Source organism: Sus scrofa, chromosome 14 (genome assembly GCF_000003025.6).
Source record: "Sus scrofa isolate TJ Tabasco breed Duroc chromosome 14, Sscrofa11.1, whole genome shotgun sequence".
In the NCBI taxonomy this organism is placed as follows: Eukaryota; Metazoa; Chordata; class Mammalia; order Artiodactyla; family Suidae; genus Sus; species Sus scrofa.
The window spans coordinates 40,395,369-40,410,998 of record NC_010456.5 but is presented as its reverse complement, the minus strand read 5'-3'; the positions used below and the strand labels follow the sequence as shown (position 1 = coordinate 40,410,998).

At 46.7% G+C, this 15,630-nt stretch overlaps 1 protein-coding gene across 1 annotated transcript; it reads right to left on the bottom strand.

Annotated features, from left to right (window-relative positions):
• Positions 189-2,399, bottom strand: COX6A1 (cytochrome c oxidase subunit VIa polypeptide 1). Its single transcript, NM_001190221.1, has 3 exons — positions 2,262-2,399; positions 1,972-2,114; positions 189-461 (listed from the first exon to the last, which is right to left on the bottom strand). The coding sequence occupies exons 1-3, from the start codon at positions 2,362-2,364 to the stop codon at positions 378-380; spliced, it is 330 nt and encodes a 109-aa protein (NP_001177150.1). The 5' UTR covers positions 2,365-2,399; the 3' UTR covers positions 189-377.

Sequence of the window (15,630 nt, the reverse complement as noted above, 5' to 3'; positions counted from 1 at the left end):
GCTCCACATGTGGTCTCTGCTTTACCCACCGTAGGCAGAAGAAACCAAAGACTGACTTGTTACAAACATTGTTATTCAAAAGTCTGAACTGGACCTGACTAAAGAGTAGCCACAGACCTTCACTGAAAAAACAGAGATAACATTACTGCTAATTTCTGAGGGAAAAACACCACCAAAGAATGCAACTCTCAGCTCATGACTTAGGTTATTTATTTAAGCCATCTCTTGCCATAAGCAAAGGTGTGGAAGATCAGTATAATGGTCATCACTGGATACAAGGTAAGCCTAAGGTCCCATATACTTTTCTGGTTCATGGGTGCAGAGTAATGGTCCAAACCAGTGCTGTGGTCCCCACTGGGTAGTGGTCCAGGTTCTCTTTATTCATCTTCATAGCCAGTTGGAAGTGGGTTCACATGAGGGTTATGGAATAGGGTATGGTTACCGTCTCCCCAGGGAAAGGGCTGTGGAGTGAAGACGTCAATTAGGCAATTCCAGAAAAGTTTAGAACCAGCACTGCCATGAACTACTTAAAATAAGGAAAGCAACAGATAATACACAAAAACAAAATGGAAATTAGTTCTTTAACTACTGGCATAGTTCAGTCCTCCAGTAACTTAAGGGAGCTCTTATAAATTCCAGGGAGCCCACAAAATAGTAGGGAAAAGCAAGCTCAAGTTCACTACTCATAAGCCTCTGATAACTGTACATCAGCGCTGTGTTTCTGAAAATGCAATCATTCCATCACCTGTATCAGAATGGTAGAGGTGGGTATAGGGGAGGAGATGTTCACTTGAATGAGGATTTCTGGACTTGAAACCAATCTCTGGATTGGAAACTGCAAACTACCCTGTTATTTTGCATGCTACTTTTGAAAAGCATTGCTCTAGGGCAGAGGTTTCCAATCTGGAATGATTTTGCCCCTCTGGAGACACAGGCCAGTATCTCCGGGAGACTGGAGGTGGTGGGGGATACCATTGGCACCTAGTGGATGGAGATCAAGGATGCTGTTAAACATCCTGTAACTCACAGCAGAGCCCCTTGCCCCCAAAAGAATTATCTGGTACCAAATGTCAATAACACTGAGGTTAAGAAACCTTGCTGTATGGCTTCTAAGTCTATTGTACAAGAGTGGGAGTGGTGCTCAAAGACAGTGCTCTTGTTAAAAATACAGCAAGTAATGTAAAATACATTATTACACCTACATTGACAGCCAAAAGATGAAACAGTTGGGATGATAACTAGCGTAAAGGAGAGGAACAGAAGCTCAGTCTCTTCCTTATACAGCTAGTAAATGTCAGATGCCCAGGTCTTAGAGAAATGAACCCGGGGAGTTCCCGTTGTGGCGCAGTGGTTAACGAATCCGACTAGGAACCATGAGGTTGCGGGTTCGATCCCTGCCCTTGCTCAGTGGGTCAAGGTTCAGGCGTTGCCGTGAGCTGTGGTGTAGGTCGCAGACGCGGCTCGGATCCTGCGTTGCTGTGGCTCTGGCGTAGGCTGGCGGCTACACCTCCGATTAGACCCCTAGCCCGGGAACCTCCATATGCCGCAGGAGCGGTTCAAGAGATGGCAAAAAGACAAACAAAACAAAACAAAACAAAAAAAAGAAATGAACCCCCTTCTGACGTTGCCAGTCTAAGGGAGTTTCCCAAACCTCCAAGTTTTGCACAACGGACAGTTGTTTCAGAACAGTATCAGAAGGCAAAGGGTGGGATGACTCGGAAAAAGGAAAACCGAAGGGCATCTACCGTATGACCTTGAAGAAAACTGAGCCGTGAACCCCCGCCCCCCCAGTCTCAAGTTATCCTTCTGTAAAACTGGAGAAAATTCTGTTTGAAAAAAATAATAATAAACGACAATGTGTTTGAGAGGATTAAATGAGAAACTCTACACGCCCAACACCCACGCTTTTAGAGAATGAAGAACTAGGCCTAAGGGCTTTGGAATAAGAGGTGAAGAGACTGCAAGGGGTACCTTGGACCTGATGCGAAGATGGGGGTAGGGGACGAACTCGGGTCTCTCCTCCTCTGCGTGGTGCGACTTCAGGAAGACGTTCAGCATGCTCACTCCCACCCCGGGGAGTGCCACGAAATAGGTGAGGGTCTTCCACATGCGAGCTGCAAAGGGGGCACGACCACTCAGGCCTGGAGGGGACCCGCCCTGAGTCTCACCTCCCTCCCTCAAGGCCTCAAGCCAAGGTCATAGACCCGCCGCTCTTCGCTCGAGTGGGGCTGAGGCCCGCTCCGCGACCCCAGTACCAGTACCTGAGCCCTCCTCGCCATGGGCACTACTCGACATAGGCCGCCTCAGCTGCAGCTGGGAACGACGTAGCAGCCCAGACACCCTGGACCCAGCAGCTGCCGCCATTTTCGACCTAGATCACTTCGGCGCCGGAAGCGGAAGCAGAAAGAAGGGCTGGGGGGCGGGACCACAACCTCAAAAGGAAGTTCCTATTGGGCGGTGCCTAGTCCCAAAGAGCCTGCGCACTGTCCTCCGAGCCCAGAGTCCTTGTCCGAAAGCAGCCAGCCGCGGGGTTCGAGGGAGCATGTAGTCTGTACTCCTGAGAGTATCTGGTTTCTCCCCACCATCAGCACACGGGTGAGGTCAAGAGCAAAAGAAAGCTTTGCTGGGCACACTCTGGCATCCTAGATCGCTCCCTTCAATGAAATCCGTGCACAGTAACTGGAGATTCCTAGCACAAATCACCCTATCTAAAATGCCATTTCCAGAATTCCCTCTGTGGAACAATGGGATCAGCGGCGTCTTGGGAGCGCTGGGAGACAGGTTCGATCCCTGGCAGAGCATTGTGGGTTAAGGATCCGGCGTTGCCACAGCTGCGGCTTAGGTCACAGCTGCCGCTCGGATCTGATCTCTGGCCTGGGAACTCCAAATGCCACGGAGCAGCCAAAAAAAACCAATTCCATTTCCCCTCCTCCCCATCCTCTCTGACTCTGCCCTGTTTTTTTCGGGGCACTTGGACAAAATAATTGTCATATCTTTATTTTGTCGGCATCACAGATTTTATATTCTATTAGGGAGGACAAAGATTTTGCCGTTGCAGCATTCGCAGACTCAGGAATCCTGTCTAGCCAGTAGCATGTGCTCAACACAAGTTTGTTGAATGAATGAATGAGTGTGTGAATGAACAAATAGCAACGGGAAGAAAAAATTGTCATCTGTTATAGCTGATCTCTACAATTCTTTCCCACTCTTTTTTCTTCCTTCTACTCATTTAAAAGCAGTTTTACAAATAAAGATTTTAAATAGATACATAAGATAAAGTGAAGATCATCTTTTTCTTTGTTTGTTTGCTTGCTTTTTAGGGCCGAAACCGCAGTATATGGAGGTTCCCAGGCTAGGGGTCAAATCAGAGCTACAACTGCCAGCCTACACCACAGCCACAGCAATGCAGGATCTGAGTCTCGGCTGCGACCTGCACCGCAGCTCACATTGACGCCCGATCCTTAACCAACTGAGTGAGGCCAGGGGTGGAACCCTCCATCTCATGGTTACTAGTTGGATTTGTTTCTGCTGTGCCACAACGGGAACTCTGAAGGTAAACTTTTTGACCACAGGCTCTTTTAAGATTATGATGAAAGCTATGAATCCTTTTCCTTCTAAGAACACAGAGTTTAAGCACACAGTGTTGGGAGAAGAAGGCACTAGAAAGTACATCCACGGCCCCTCTAAGAGTCCTGTGCCCCAGATTAAGAATCCCTATATAGAGTATTAGACAGGGACTCTGGCACTGGAAGACTGGGTTCACGTTTTGTTTCTTTCCCTTACAGCCTGTATGACCTTGAGCAAGTTAGATAAAATGAATGCTTTGAGGTTCTCCGGTTTCACAAAAACAAAAATTGGGATCATATTACTAAAGCTTCACAATCTGGTCTTTCATTCTCTGAGTAGCCTGGGTTTTTGCATGTTATGGTGTAATTAGAATAGTCAAATCCCTAGGCATCCTCGAACACAGCCAAAGAGGCTGTGAGGCCCCACAATGTAGCTATGGAAATGGTCCAAGCTCGAGGATCAGGAAATCCTGAGTCCAAATCTGGTCTGCCCCCAGTTGTTCCTCCTCTCTTAATGGGAATATAGTATGCACTTATTCATCCCTTTATCCAACAAATAATAATTTATTAAGAATATCTCCACCTGGAGAAGTTACTCAACCGCTATCCATAATAATAATGATGGTTCATTTAATAAATATTAATGATGGTGGCTACTGTGTGCCAGGTGTATACAGTAGTATCCAAGAACTAGAAGCTCTCTCATGAAATGTATAATTCAGTGGTAGAGACAGGATTAAGTGAAAAATATCCAATGCCTGTAATATGTTAAAAACTCAACAAATGTTTTCTTTCCCAAAGGACTTTCATACATCTTACAGGGTGGTATTGCTCATTAAAGATTCTGTCTGTCACAGTACATACTTAGGCATGATGCCTATGATGTTATTGCCAGGTATGCACAACATTTGCAAAGCCTTGGGTGACTGCATTTAGACAGCCCAGGAAACCAAAATCATCAATAGAAAGAATAGCTAATATTTACTGAGCACTTATTTCATGCCCGTATCTATGCTAAGCACTTTACATAAACTGTTTTCCTCACCTCAGTAAACGGCCACTCCATTCAAGTTAAACACTTTGGAATCATCTTTTTTTTTTTTTGTCTTTTTTTTTTGCTATTTCTTTGGGCCGCACCCATGGCATATGGAGGTTCCCAGGCTAGGGGTCCAATCGGAGCTGTAGCCACTGGCCTACGCCAGAGCCACAGCAACGTGGGATCCGAGCCACGTCTGCAACCTACACCACAGCTCATGGCAACGCCGGATCGTTAACCCGCTGAGCAAGGGCAGGGACCGAACCCGCAACCTCATGGTTCCTAGTCGGATTCGTTAACCACTTCGCCACGACGGGAACTCCTGGAATCATCTTTGATCTCTTTCTCTTTCTCTCTCTCTCTCTCTCTCTCTCTCTCTCTCTCACACACACACACACACACACACACACACACACACACACACATTTTATATCCAATCCATTAACAAATCTTGCTAGCTCTTCCTTCAGGCATATCCAGAATCTGACCACTTCTTACTACCTACTGCTACCAATTTAATCAAAAGCATTCTCATTTCTCACCTGAACTATTGCAACAGCCTCCTAGCTGGTCTCCCTGCTACCTGGCCCTTTTACAGTCTTCTTACATGACAGCCATGGAAGCCAGAAGGATACCTTAAAACCTGTCGGATCATCTTCCTCCTCTGCTCAAAATCCTCCAGTGGCTCCCATCTCACTCAGAATAAATGTCAAAGTCCTGGGAGTTCCCGTCATGGCTCAGTGGTTAACGAATCCGACTAGGAACCATGAGGTTGCAGGTTTGATCCCTGGCTTTGCTCAGTGGGTTAAGGATCCGGCGTTGCCGTGAGCTGTGGTATAGGTTGCAGACATGGCTCGAATCTGGCATTGCTGTGGCTGTGGTGCAGGCTGGGAGCTGTAGCTCCGATTTGACCCGTAGCCTGGGAACCTCCATATGCCGCAGGTGTGGCCCTAGAAAAGACCAAAAAAAACAAAGTCCTTACAGTGGGCTGCCAGGTCCTTCATACCTTGCCCCCAGCCGCCTCGCTGATGTCATCTAGTCTATCTGCCCCCTTGCCCAATTCATTCCAGCTACATCGGCCCTCTTGCTTTTCCTTGAACGTGCCAGGCATGCTGCTGCCTCAGGACTTCTGCACATACTCATTTCTCTGCCTGGAAGAGTTTCCTCCTCGGCTGCATGAATTGCTTTCTTACTTCACTCGGGTCTGCTCAGAAGTGAGCTCTTATCAGAAAGGCATTTCTAGACCACCCTGAAGTGAGGTGGCTTCTCCCCACCCTGATACTCTTATCTGCCTTAATGTGCCTTATCTATTTTTGTGGCACTTATCACCATCTGCTGTATTAAATATTTATTGGCTTATTGTCTGCCTTTCTTCACTACACACCATGGGGGCAGGGACAGTGTTTTGTTCACTAGTGTGACCACTTGGCATATGATAGGACCTCACCGAACATGTGTTAACCCCAACCATGGTCCTGTGAATAGATACCATTCTCCCCATTTTTCAGATAAGGAAACAGGCTCTAAGTTATGCAGGCAATTGCCCAAGGTCACAAAGCATTAAGCATGTAGTGGACCCAGGCAAGGTGGGACTCAAGCCAGTTCTTTTAACCTCAAAGCCATACATACCTTGCTTTAGGTAAAATGACACCAAATTCCAAGAGTTCGTCATGTCAAGTTCATGCTAATGTGATGCTCTGAATAGGGATTAGCAAGAAAAGGAAGAGCTATGTAATTTCTGACTTCAGTAGGTTTGGAAAGAAATATTTCAAGTAACGAGGTCCTTGAGAATGGACAGAACCATCAAATGTGTTTTTAAGATGCAGAGCTGACAGTTCCCAGCTTGTGCTGCCTCTCACAGTGACCCCCAGGGCATCTGGCCTCTCTGTGCAGGGAGTCTCCCCAAGGCCATGACCAGCCAGGCCTGGATTTGACGTCATTTTCTCTGGCAGCTGGTGATGTTTACACTCATGCTGAAGCCACTAAGGTCTCTGGTGTTCTGTTTCCTTGAAACAGGGAGCTGGCCAGGCTGGTCAATCCTGGGGGCAGCTGCTGATGGGGGGATTGGAATGAAAGTAGGGGAAGCAACCTAGTTAAGAACAGGGTTTCCTTAGAGGAAAGTTAATCTGGGGCATTCTGCCTGCTAGTTCTTTTTTTTTTTTTTTTTTTTTTTTTTTAATTTTTGAGGGCTACACCCACAGCAACGTGGGATCTGGGCTGCGTCTTTGACCTGCAGCTCATAGCAATGCCAGATCCTTAACCTACTGAGCAAGGCTAGGGATTGAACCTGCATGCTCATGGATGCTAGTCAGGTTATTAACCCACTGAGCCACAATGGGAACTCCTGCCTACTACTTCTACAATGACTTCTCCCAGCTAAGAGCTCTTCAGTTCCTGGACCAATAAATACGTGTCTGCCAAAAGCCTAATCCTAAATCTCAATGAAGTGCTCAATTATTGTTAACTATTATTCTTGCCATGATCAGAGGAGGGGTACAGGTTCTATGAAAGCAGAGCAGAAGTGCATTTGGCCTGGATCATGGAGAAGGCACTGAAGCACTTTTCCAAGCACGCTGCAGCACAGGCTGGGGTGCTATGACCACCACTTCCATCAGACAAGATGAATAACTTGCCTGAGCTGTTCAGCATCATTAAGTCATTTAATTAAGGTCTCAACTATGTCCTTGGACTAGGGCAACAACAGTGGCCCTCAAGGAACATCCAGTCTAGAGGGAGAGACTGACAAGGAAACAGTTACTATAAACAGTGTAATGGGTTCTAGGACAAGAGGTGGCACAGCATGAACCTCAGCATCAAGTTCAAGTCCTGGGTCAGCCACTTAGCTACCAAATCATGGCAAATCAAGTGATCTCTTAGAGTCTCACATGCGAATTGGAGCTATTACAAGAACTTAATCAGATAATAGTCATTAGCCAACATTTATTAAGCACTTACCATGTACAAGGATCCAACCCACGTCCTAGGCAGGTTCTTTACTGCTAAGCCACAACGGGAATTCCTTATACTTGCTTGTTAAGAGAAGTACATCTGTGTTTTAATTTTCTTTTAAAAATTTCTATAATGAATGTATGTTACTTGTGCTATGAGAACAAAGGCTTTCAACAAAAAGCAGACTATGAAGTCGCTACCAGCCCTTCCGCTGTTGGTATTCATCCCATTAGAATGTAAGCGTCATGCGGGCAGGGACCCCTTTGCCTGGCGCAGAAAAGGAGCTGAATAATTGACGGAAATGCTACTGGATGGACGGGGGTTTCTTCGGCCCCCTCGCCGGCAGTACCGCTCTCTCCCTGTGGGTGGCAGGCTCCGCATGTGCGGGCGCCGCCCACGAGTCTGCCCAGAGATAGTGGGGCCTGAGACTTTGAACATGGCTCTCTGATCTCAAGATCCTTGAAGGAGGAAGAGAGGTGGATACTGCGAGAGGAATAGAGGGAACCCAGGCTCAGGGGCGCCTTCTCAAGGCCTTGCCTGAGACTTCTCTTGCATCTTCCCCGAATTGGATCAAGAAAACTTCACTTCTTAGAGAAAGTCCCCTCACTCCACAGTTGAGGGTGGGGGTGGGAGGCAGTCGACAGAGAGAACGGAAAGGGCCCCGGGCATGGGAGAGAGAAAGAGAGAGAGAGATCATCCTGCAGATCGTCATTTTCATAACTCCTAAGTCACAGGTGCTGCACTTGGCAGTTAACTAGTTGCCCCCCACCCAGTAGCTCTTTGATCTTGGAGGTGTGCTAGCATCCCACGTTGCAAAGGAGGGCCTCTGTGGTTTAAAGAGGCAGCGCTCACCTAGAGAGACAGACTGCAACTGTGTCTGATTCCAAGTCCCTTCCCTTGACTCTGCCTCCCCACCCCTCACACCTCCAGCTGAGACATCCTTGGAGGGGATGTGTGCCCATCTCAGTTACCACTATTAATTACTAATATGAATAGCATCTATTTAGCTTATCTTTCCTGTGGTTTTGTCACTCGACATATATTACCTCATTTAATCCCTCCATCAACCTTTGAAGTAAGAACTACTATTATCCCCATTTACAGAGGAAGAAACTCAGCTTGCGAGAAGCACACATTAACAAATCTAGAGACAAGTTTGACAGAGCCAAGAGTCACATGTGTAGCTGTCTGACCCCAAAGTCTTTGCTTTTTACCAGTAGATGTTTTACCTTCATAACTATTTTAAGTATGGAAGTATCAAATGCATACATCTATATGCTTCAAATTATAGAATTATTTTATTATTATAAAAAATAATGAAAAGCCTCCCCTGTCTCTTATCCATCAGCCACCCAGTTTCACTCCAAAGAAGTTTACCATACTAGAGATTTCTTTTTTTTTTTTTTTTTTGTTTTGTCTTTTGTCTTTTTGTTGTTGCTATTTCTTGGGCCGCTCCCGTGGCATATGGAGGTTCCCAGGCTAGGGGCTGAATCGGAGCTGTAGCCACTGGCCTACGCCAGAGCCACAGCAACGCTGGATCCGAGCCACGTCTGCAACCTACACCACAGCTCACGGCAACGCTGGATCCTTAACCCACTGAGCAAGGGCAGGGACCGAACCCGCAACCTCATGGTTCCTAGTCGGATTCGTTAACCACTTCGCCACTACGAGAACTCCCAACCATACTAGAGATTTCTGATTGTCTTTCTAGAGATTTTGAGTACATAGACTAGCTCCTCTTTTTTTTTTTTTTTTTTTTTTTGTCTTTTTAGGGCCGCACCTGCGGTATGTGGAGGTTCCCAGGCTAGGGGTCCAATCAGAGCTGTTGCCTCCAGCCCACACCAGAGCCATGGCAACGCCAGATCCGAGCTGCGTCTGCAACCTACACCACAGCTCACATCAACAACAGATCCTTAACCCATAGAGCGAGGCCAGGGATCGAACCCGCAACCTCATGGTTCCTAGTCTGATTCGTCTCTGCTGTGCCACGACGGGAACTCCTTGAGCTCCTCTTTTACTGCCTTTCACACACTCATCACTGACTTTCTGAAATATAAGAAAGACCAAGTCTTCTTCTTCTAGAACAGGGTGTAATTTCTCTTCACTGACTCCTTGGATTGGCATGTGGGGCCTCCCAGGGGCACCTCCACCCACTTTATGCGTCAGCTACATAGGTCTTCTCCAAGTTCCCTGGCCTCCCTCAGTGGGTTAAGGATCCGACATTGCCGTGAGCTATGGTGTAGGCCGGCAACTGCAGCTCAAATTTGACCCCTAGCTTGGGGACTTCCACATGCCGAAGCTGCAGCCCTAAAAGGCAAAAGAAGAAAAAAGAGAGGAAAAAAAAAAAAAAAGAAGGAAAGTAAAAGAAAAGAAAGAAAGAAAATCCATTCCATTCTCAAAATAACACTTTGGAAATAATAGATACTATTAATAGCCTCCTTTGCCAGAGAAGGAAATTGAGGCATCAGAAGGTCGAGTAACACAGTCAAGGACAGGTAATTAGAACATGACTGGAAGGAAATTTGAATCCATGCTGGCCAGGGCTATAGTCCTACTATCCACCTAATAGGCGTCATCAGTAGTGGCCAGGAGGATTATCCCAAGAGGGAAGGGATCCTGTGTGTAATAGGGTGGATCTGAGCAGGTGTTTTCAGGTCCTATTACAAAGAGTTCTCCACCACCATTTACTACTGGGCAGTAAGGACTCTAGATAGAAGGACTTAGTTCAAACAAACAAAGGCTTAGCACTGACAATGGAGGTGAAAACAGCATCCAGATTAGAGGATGATTCTTCTGCTCATTGGCTGATAAGAGGCCTCTAATGTTCTGGAAAACCACACCTCCCACCAGCCCTGGTTCTCCTCCACACCCCTTCTCTTCACTCAAGATGTGATGAACAGATGCTTATACCTGGGCGTTGGAAAACACATAATCTCCTGTGCAGAGTCACCCTTGATGCCTCAGGCTGAGTCAGGTGCCTCTTCCACATTCCCAGAGCCCCCTGGGTGCATCCTTCTGCTAATTGCTATCCCCCTCCTTTCCCTCTCCCCCTCACTCCCCTCCCCATCCAGGCCCCACTGTGAACTCCCTAAGGGACACTGGCTCTTCCTTGCTATATTTCCCCTTCTTCTTGGTCTGCTCGCTCATGTGGTAAGCACTCACTCACCCCTCAGGTCACATCTTAAAGTTCACCTCCTCCAAGAAGCCTTCCCTGGCAACCCCCATGATCTGTATAGAAAGCTTTTTCTCTGTATAGTAACTGCTTGTTTGCTTGTCCAGGTCACCTCACCCTCCATCCAGGGGTTCCCACACCTCCCTGCCTGTAAGTCATCCTGGGAATCTTGTCAGACACAGATTCCTGGGCTCCAACCCCAGCAAGTCTGATTCCAGGGACTGGAGCAGAGGCTGAGAATCTGCACTGAACTGCTCACACCACGAATCTGGTGCTTCGTGGTGTGAGAGGAATGATGCAATAAATGGGGCTGCTTGAGGACAGGGGCTGTGATCATCCTGAGGCCTCATTAGCCAGTCAGTGTCCAAAAACTTCTGGATCTTGTTATTAGTATTATTATCGTTACAACTATTAACATCAGGGCTAGAGGGGACCTCAGATCCTCAAATTCAGGGACTCCCTCATCAGGGTTCCATGTATTACCCTCTTCTAAGGAATCTACAGTGGGGGTTCAGGAAGGTATTCTATGAATATCTGGAAATGGAGCACAAAATTGTCTATGTCTGCTATTTTCCCGAGGAGGAGAACCTTAGCTTTTAACCACTTAAAGATGGGAAATTGAGTCCAGAGAGAGCGGGAACCTTACTCCAGACTTCTCACTTCATTCATTCATTTGTTCATTCACTCTTCAGTTCTTCACCCAAGCACCAAATATCCCCTGAGGGCCTACCGTGCACTAGGTAGGAGCCATAGTAGGAGCTTTCTTATCCAGTCTGATCAGATGAGTAGTTGGTTAAGTTTATTTAAAACATCCATTGCTGGAGTTCCCGTTGTGGCTCAGAGGTAACAAACCTGACTAGTATCCATGAGGATGCAGGTTTGATCCCTGGCCTCGCTCATTGGGTTAAGGATCTGGCATTGCCATGAGCAGTGGTGTAGGTTCCAGATGTGGCTCCGATCCTGTGTTGCTGTGGCTGTGGTGTAGGCCACCAGCTGAAGCTCCGATTCGACCCCTAGCCTGGGAAATTCCATATGCCATGGGTGAGGCCCTAAAAAGCAAAAAAAAAAAAAAAAAAAAAAAAAAAAGCCCATTGGGGGGAAAAAAATGGTGTCCCCTTGTGGCCCAGCATGTTAAGATCTGGCTCAGGTCACTGCTGTGATGCAGGTTCAATTTCTGGCCTGGGAACTGCCACATGCTGTCGGCTTGGCCAAAAAAAAAAAAAAAAAAAAAGTTCACCGAAGCAGGAAATGATGAAAAAGAATACTTACAACCCTTGAATATTCTTTTTTTCTCTTAAAACCCGTTGTTGTATATTCATTCACCAATCTTTTGATGTAAGGCCAAAGCCTTTCCTTTGAGCCTGATCTGACTCAGCTGGTTGGCGTTCCCCCACATCTTTTTGCATAAACCACACCCCTGAGTTCTAGTTTGGGCTTCGTAAAAGTTGACGTAGATCTGAAGGCCTAGTTGCCTGGATATCTTCCACCCCCATCTCCACCCAACAGTCTTTAGTTTTCTAGGCTATTAGCCCAACTAAATCCCCACACTGCACACACAGAGCCCTGGTGGCTCTAAAGTTAATTTTGTCCTCATACTACATGGGTCAAGCTGGGGCTTTGCTCTATCTTTCTTTCTTTCTTTTTTTTTTTTTTTTTTTGTCATTTCTTGGGCCGATCCAACGGCATATGGAGGTTCCCAGGCTAGGGGTCTAATTGGAGCTGTAGCCACTGGCCTACGCCAGAGCCACAGCAATGCGGGATCCAAGCTGTGTCTGCAACCTGCACCACAGCTCATGGCAACGCCGGATCCTTAACCCACTGAGCAAGGCCAGGAATCGAACCCAACCTCATGGTTCCTAGTTGGATTCGTTAACCACTGAGCCACCACAGGAACTCCTACCTTTCTTTTTTTGGCCATGACCCAGAGCATGTGCTAGTTCCTGGGCCAGGCATTGAACCTGTGCCATAGCAGTGGTCCTAGCCACAGCAGTGACAACACCAGATCCTTTTTTCTTTTGTCTTTTTGGGCTGAACCTGGGGCATATGGACGTTTCTGGGCTAGACGTCAAATCAGAGTCACAGCTGCCAGCCTAAGCTACAGCCACATGCTCACCAGATCCCGAGCTGCATCTGGGGCCTATGCTGCAGCTTTGCAGCAACCCTGGATCCTTAACGCAGGGATCAAGCCTGCATTCTCATGGATACTAGTCGGATTCTTAACCTGCTGAGCCACAATGGGAGCTCCAATACCGGATCCTTAACTACTAGGCCACAGGGAATTCCATCTTTCTTTTTTTCTTTTTTATTTATTTATTTATTTTCTGTCTGTCTCTCTCTCTCTCTCTCTTTTTTTTTTTTTTTTTTCTTTTTTTGGTCTTTTTAGGACCGCACATGTGGGATATGGAAGTTCCCAAGCTAGGAGTTGAATCAGAGCTGAACTGGCCTACGCCACAGCAATGCCAGATATGAGCTGCATCTGCAACCTACACCACAGCTCACAGCCACGCAGGATCCTTAACCCACTACGCAGGGCCAGGGATCAAACCTGGGTCCTCATGGTTGCTAGTCAGATTCATTTCCGCTGAGCCACGAGGGGAACTTCAATACTGGATCCTTAATCACTAAGCCACCAGGGAACTCCACCTTTCTTTCTTTTTTAATTGACTTTATTTTTTAGAGCGTTTTTTTTTTTTTTTTTTCCTCCTTTTTTAGCTGTCCCTTGGCACATGAAATTCCTGGGCCAGGGATCAGATCCAAGCCACAGTTGCAATCTCCACCACAGCTGTAGCAACACTGGATCCTTTTAACCCACTGTACCTGTCCGAGTATCACACCCGTATCCTGGTGCTGCAGAAACAGCACATCCTCCTTCGTCACAGCAGGAACTCCTAGAGCAGTTTTAGATTCACAGCATGTTAGCAAGAGGTACAGAGATTTCTCATATTACCCCCCACCCCCACCCACCCACCTCCACACATATGCACAGCCTCCCCCATTCTCAACATCCCCGACCAGAGGGGTACATTTATTACAATGAATAGACCTACATTAACACATCATTATCACCCAAAGTCCACAGTTTACATTAGGATCCACAGTAAAGGTGTTGTACACTCTATGGGTTTAGACACATTTTTAATGACTGTACCAACTGACTTTTTTTTTTGGCTGCGTTCAAGGCATATTGAAGTTCCCAGGCCGGGGATGGAACCAAGCCACTGCAGTGACAACACCGGGTCCTGAACTCCTTGTCCACAAGGGAACTCCCACCAACAAAACTTTTTTTTTTTTTTGTCTTTTTAGGGCCACACCCACAGAATACGGAATCCCAGACTAGGGGTTGTGCCTACAGCATAGCCACAGACAGCAACACCAGATCCCAGCCTCATCTGCAACCTACACTGCAGCTCTTGGCAGCGCCAGATCCTTAACCCACTGAGCAAGGCCAGGGATTGAACATGCCTCCTCCTAGATACTAGTCAGATTCTTAACCCTAACACACTGAGCCACAGTGGAAACTCCCTTAAATGAATCTTTCCGAAGATTTCAACTGTATTTGTAGAAACATCTGTTCTCTTTTCCCACTCCTATATTATCAGTTTGTCACTTGGAATTATATGATTTAATAGCAAGAATAAGTGATTGGAGAACCCACCCAGCTGACTCTTGGTAAGCACCCAGGCACAGCATTGTTAAGTCAGCAGGAGGAGTTAGTGGCTGGTTGTATGAGAGACAAGTCCTCCAGCTGCTGTGGGCATTGCATTGTTCGGGGGTTTAGAGTAGACAAGGCGAGTGTTGGTTAATCCAGGAGCCAGCTCCAGTGAGTTCTTAATCCAATGAGCTAGTTAATCCAGAGAGCTTCTGCTATACAACCATGTATAACAAAAAGCCATCTCTGAGTAATTGCGGAGACCAGAGTTAATTTTGTCCTTTCTGCTCACTTATACTTTCCAGGGTTTTTTGTTTTTTTGGTTTTTTTTACCTTTAAAATAAATGATAGTTTTTTTGAGTTAACGAAGACTCTAGGGTCCTAGGTGCCAAGTGCTACATGAACTATACTGGATTTAAAACTCTTTGAGTTTAGCCCATTGTAATAGGCTGGACATGCCAGAACACGCCTAATTGGGATAATGACAGTGGAGAAATTTTGGTATGAGGCTCAAAGTGTGGTTCTCAAAGTACAGTCCTGGGACCAGCAGCAGCAACATCACCCAGGAACATGTAAGAAATGCACATTCTCAGGCTCTACCTCAGACTTGCTGCATCAGAAATTTAGGGGTGGGGCCCAGCCATCTGTGTTTGAAAAAAACTTCTGGGGGATTACTGTGCTCCCTGGAGTTAACCGAAGTTTTACATCCCAGCTTTACCACTTAGAGGCTGTGTGATCTGCACCTCTCTAAACCCGTTTCCTCTCTGGAAAATATGAATAATAACAAACCTATCTTGCAAGGTGATCATGAAGATGAAATAAGACAGTACATGCAAAGTGCCTAGTACACACAGCAGACACCCCATAAAACTCTTAGAGTTACTGAGATTGTTAGGAACACCCTAATTAGGGCAACATAAGGTTTGGGAGAAAAGGGGAAAGATGTTAGGGGGTTTAAAATCATTCTGAGCAGTACAAAGTTGGCATTTTAACCTCATTATGTCCCCTCACCCTCCTAATAAACGCGTTAAAGTAGGTACAATTTCCTGCCCCATTCGCAGACGTGGAGACTGAGGCTTGAACAACAGCTAAGAAGTAGAAGAGCTGGGACCAACCACATCTCTCCCCAAACCCACATGTCCCTCCCCAACCCCAGCCCCAAACAGATGTAGGCACATTGCAGGTGCCTGCCCGGTAGCCCCCTCCCAAACCTTCTGCCATCCAGAGTCTGATTGTTCTCCTCCTGGGCTGCCCTGCC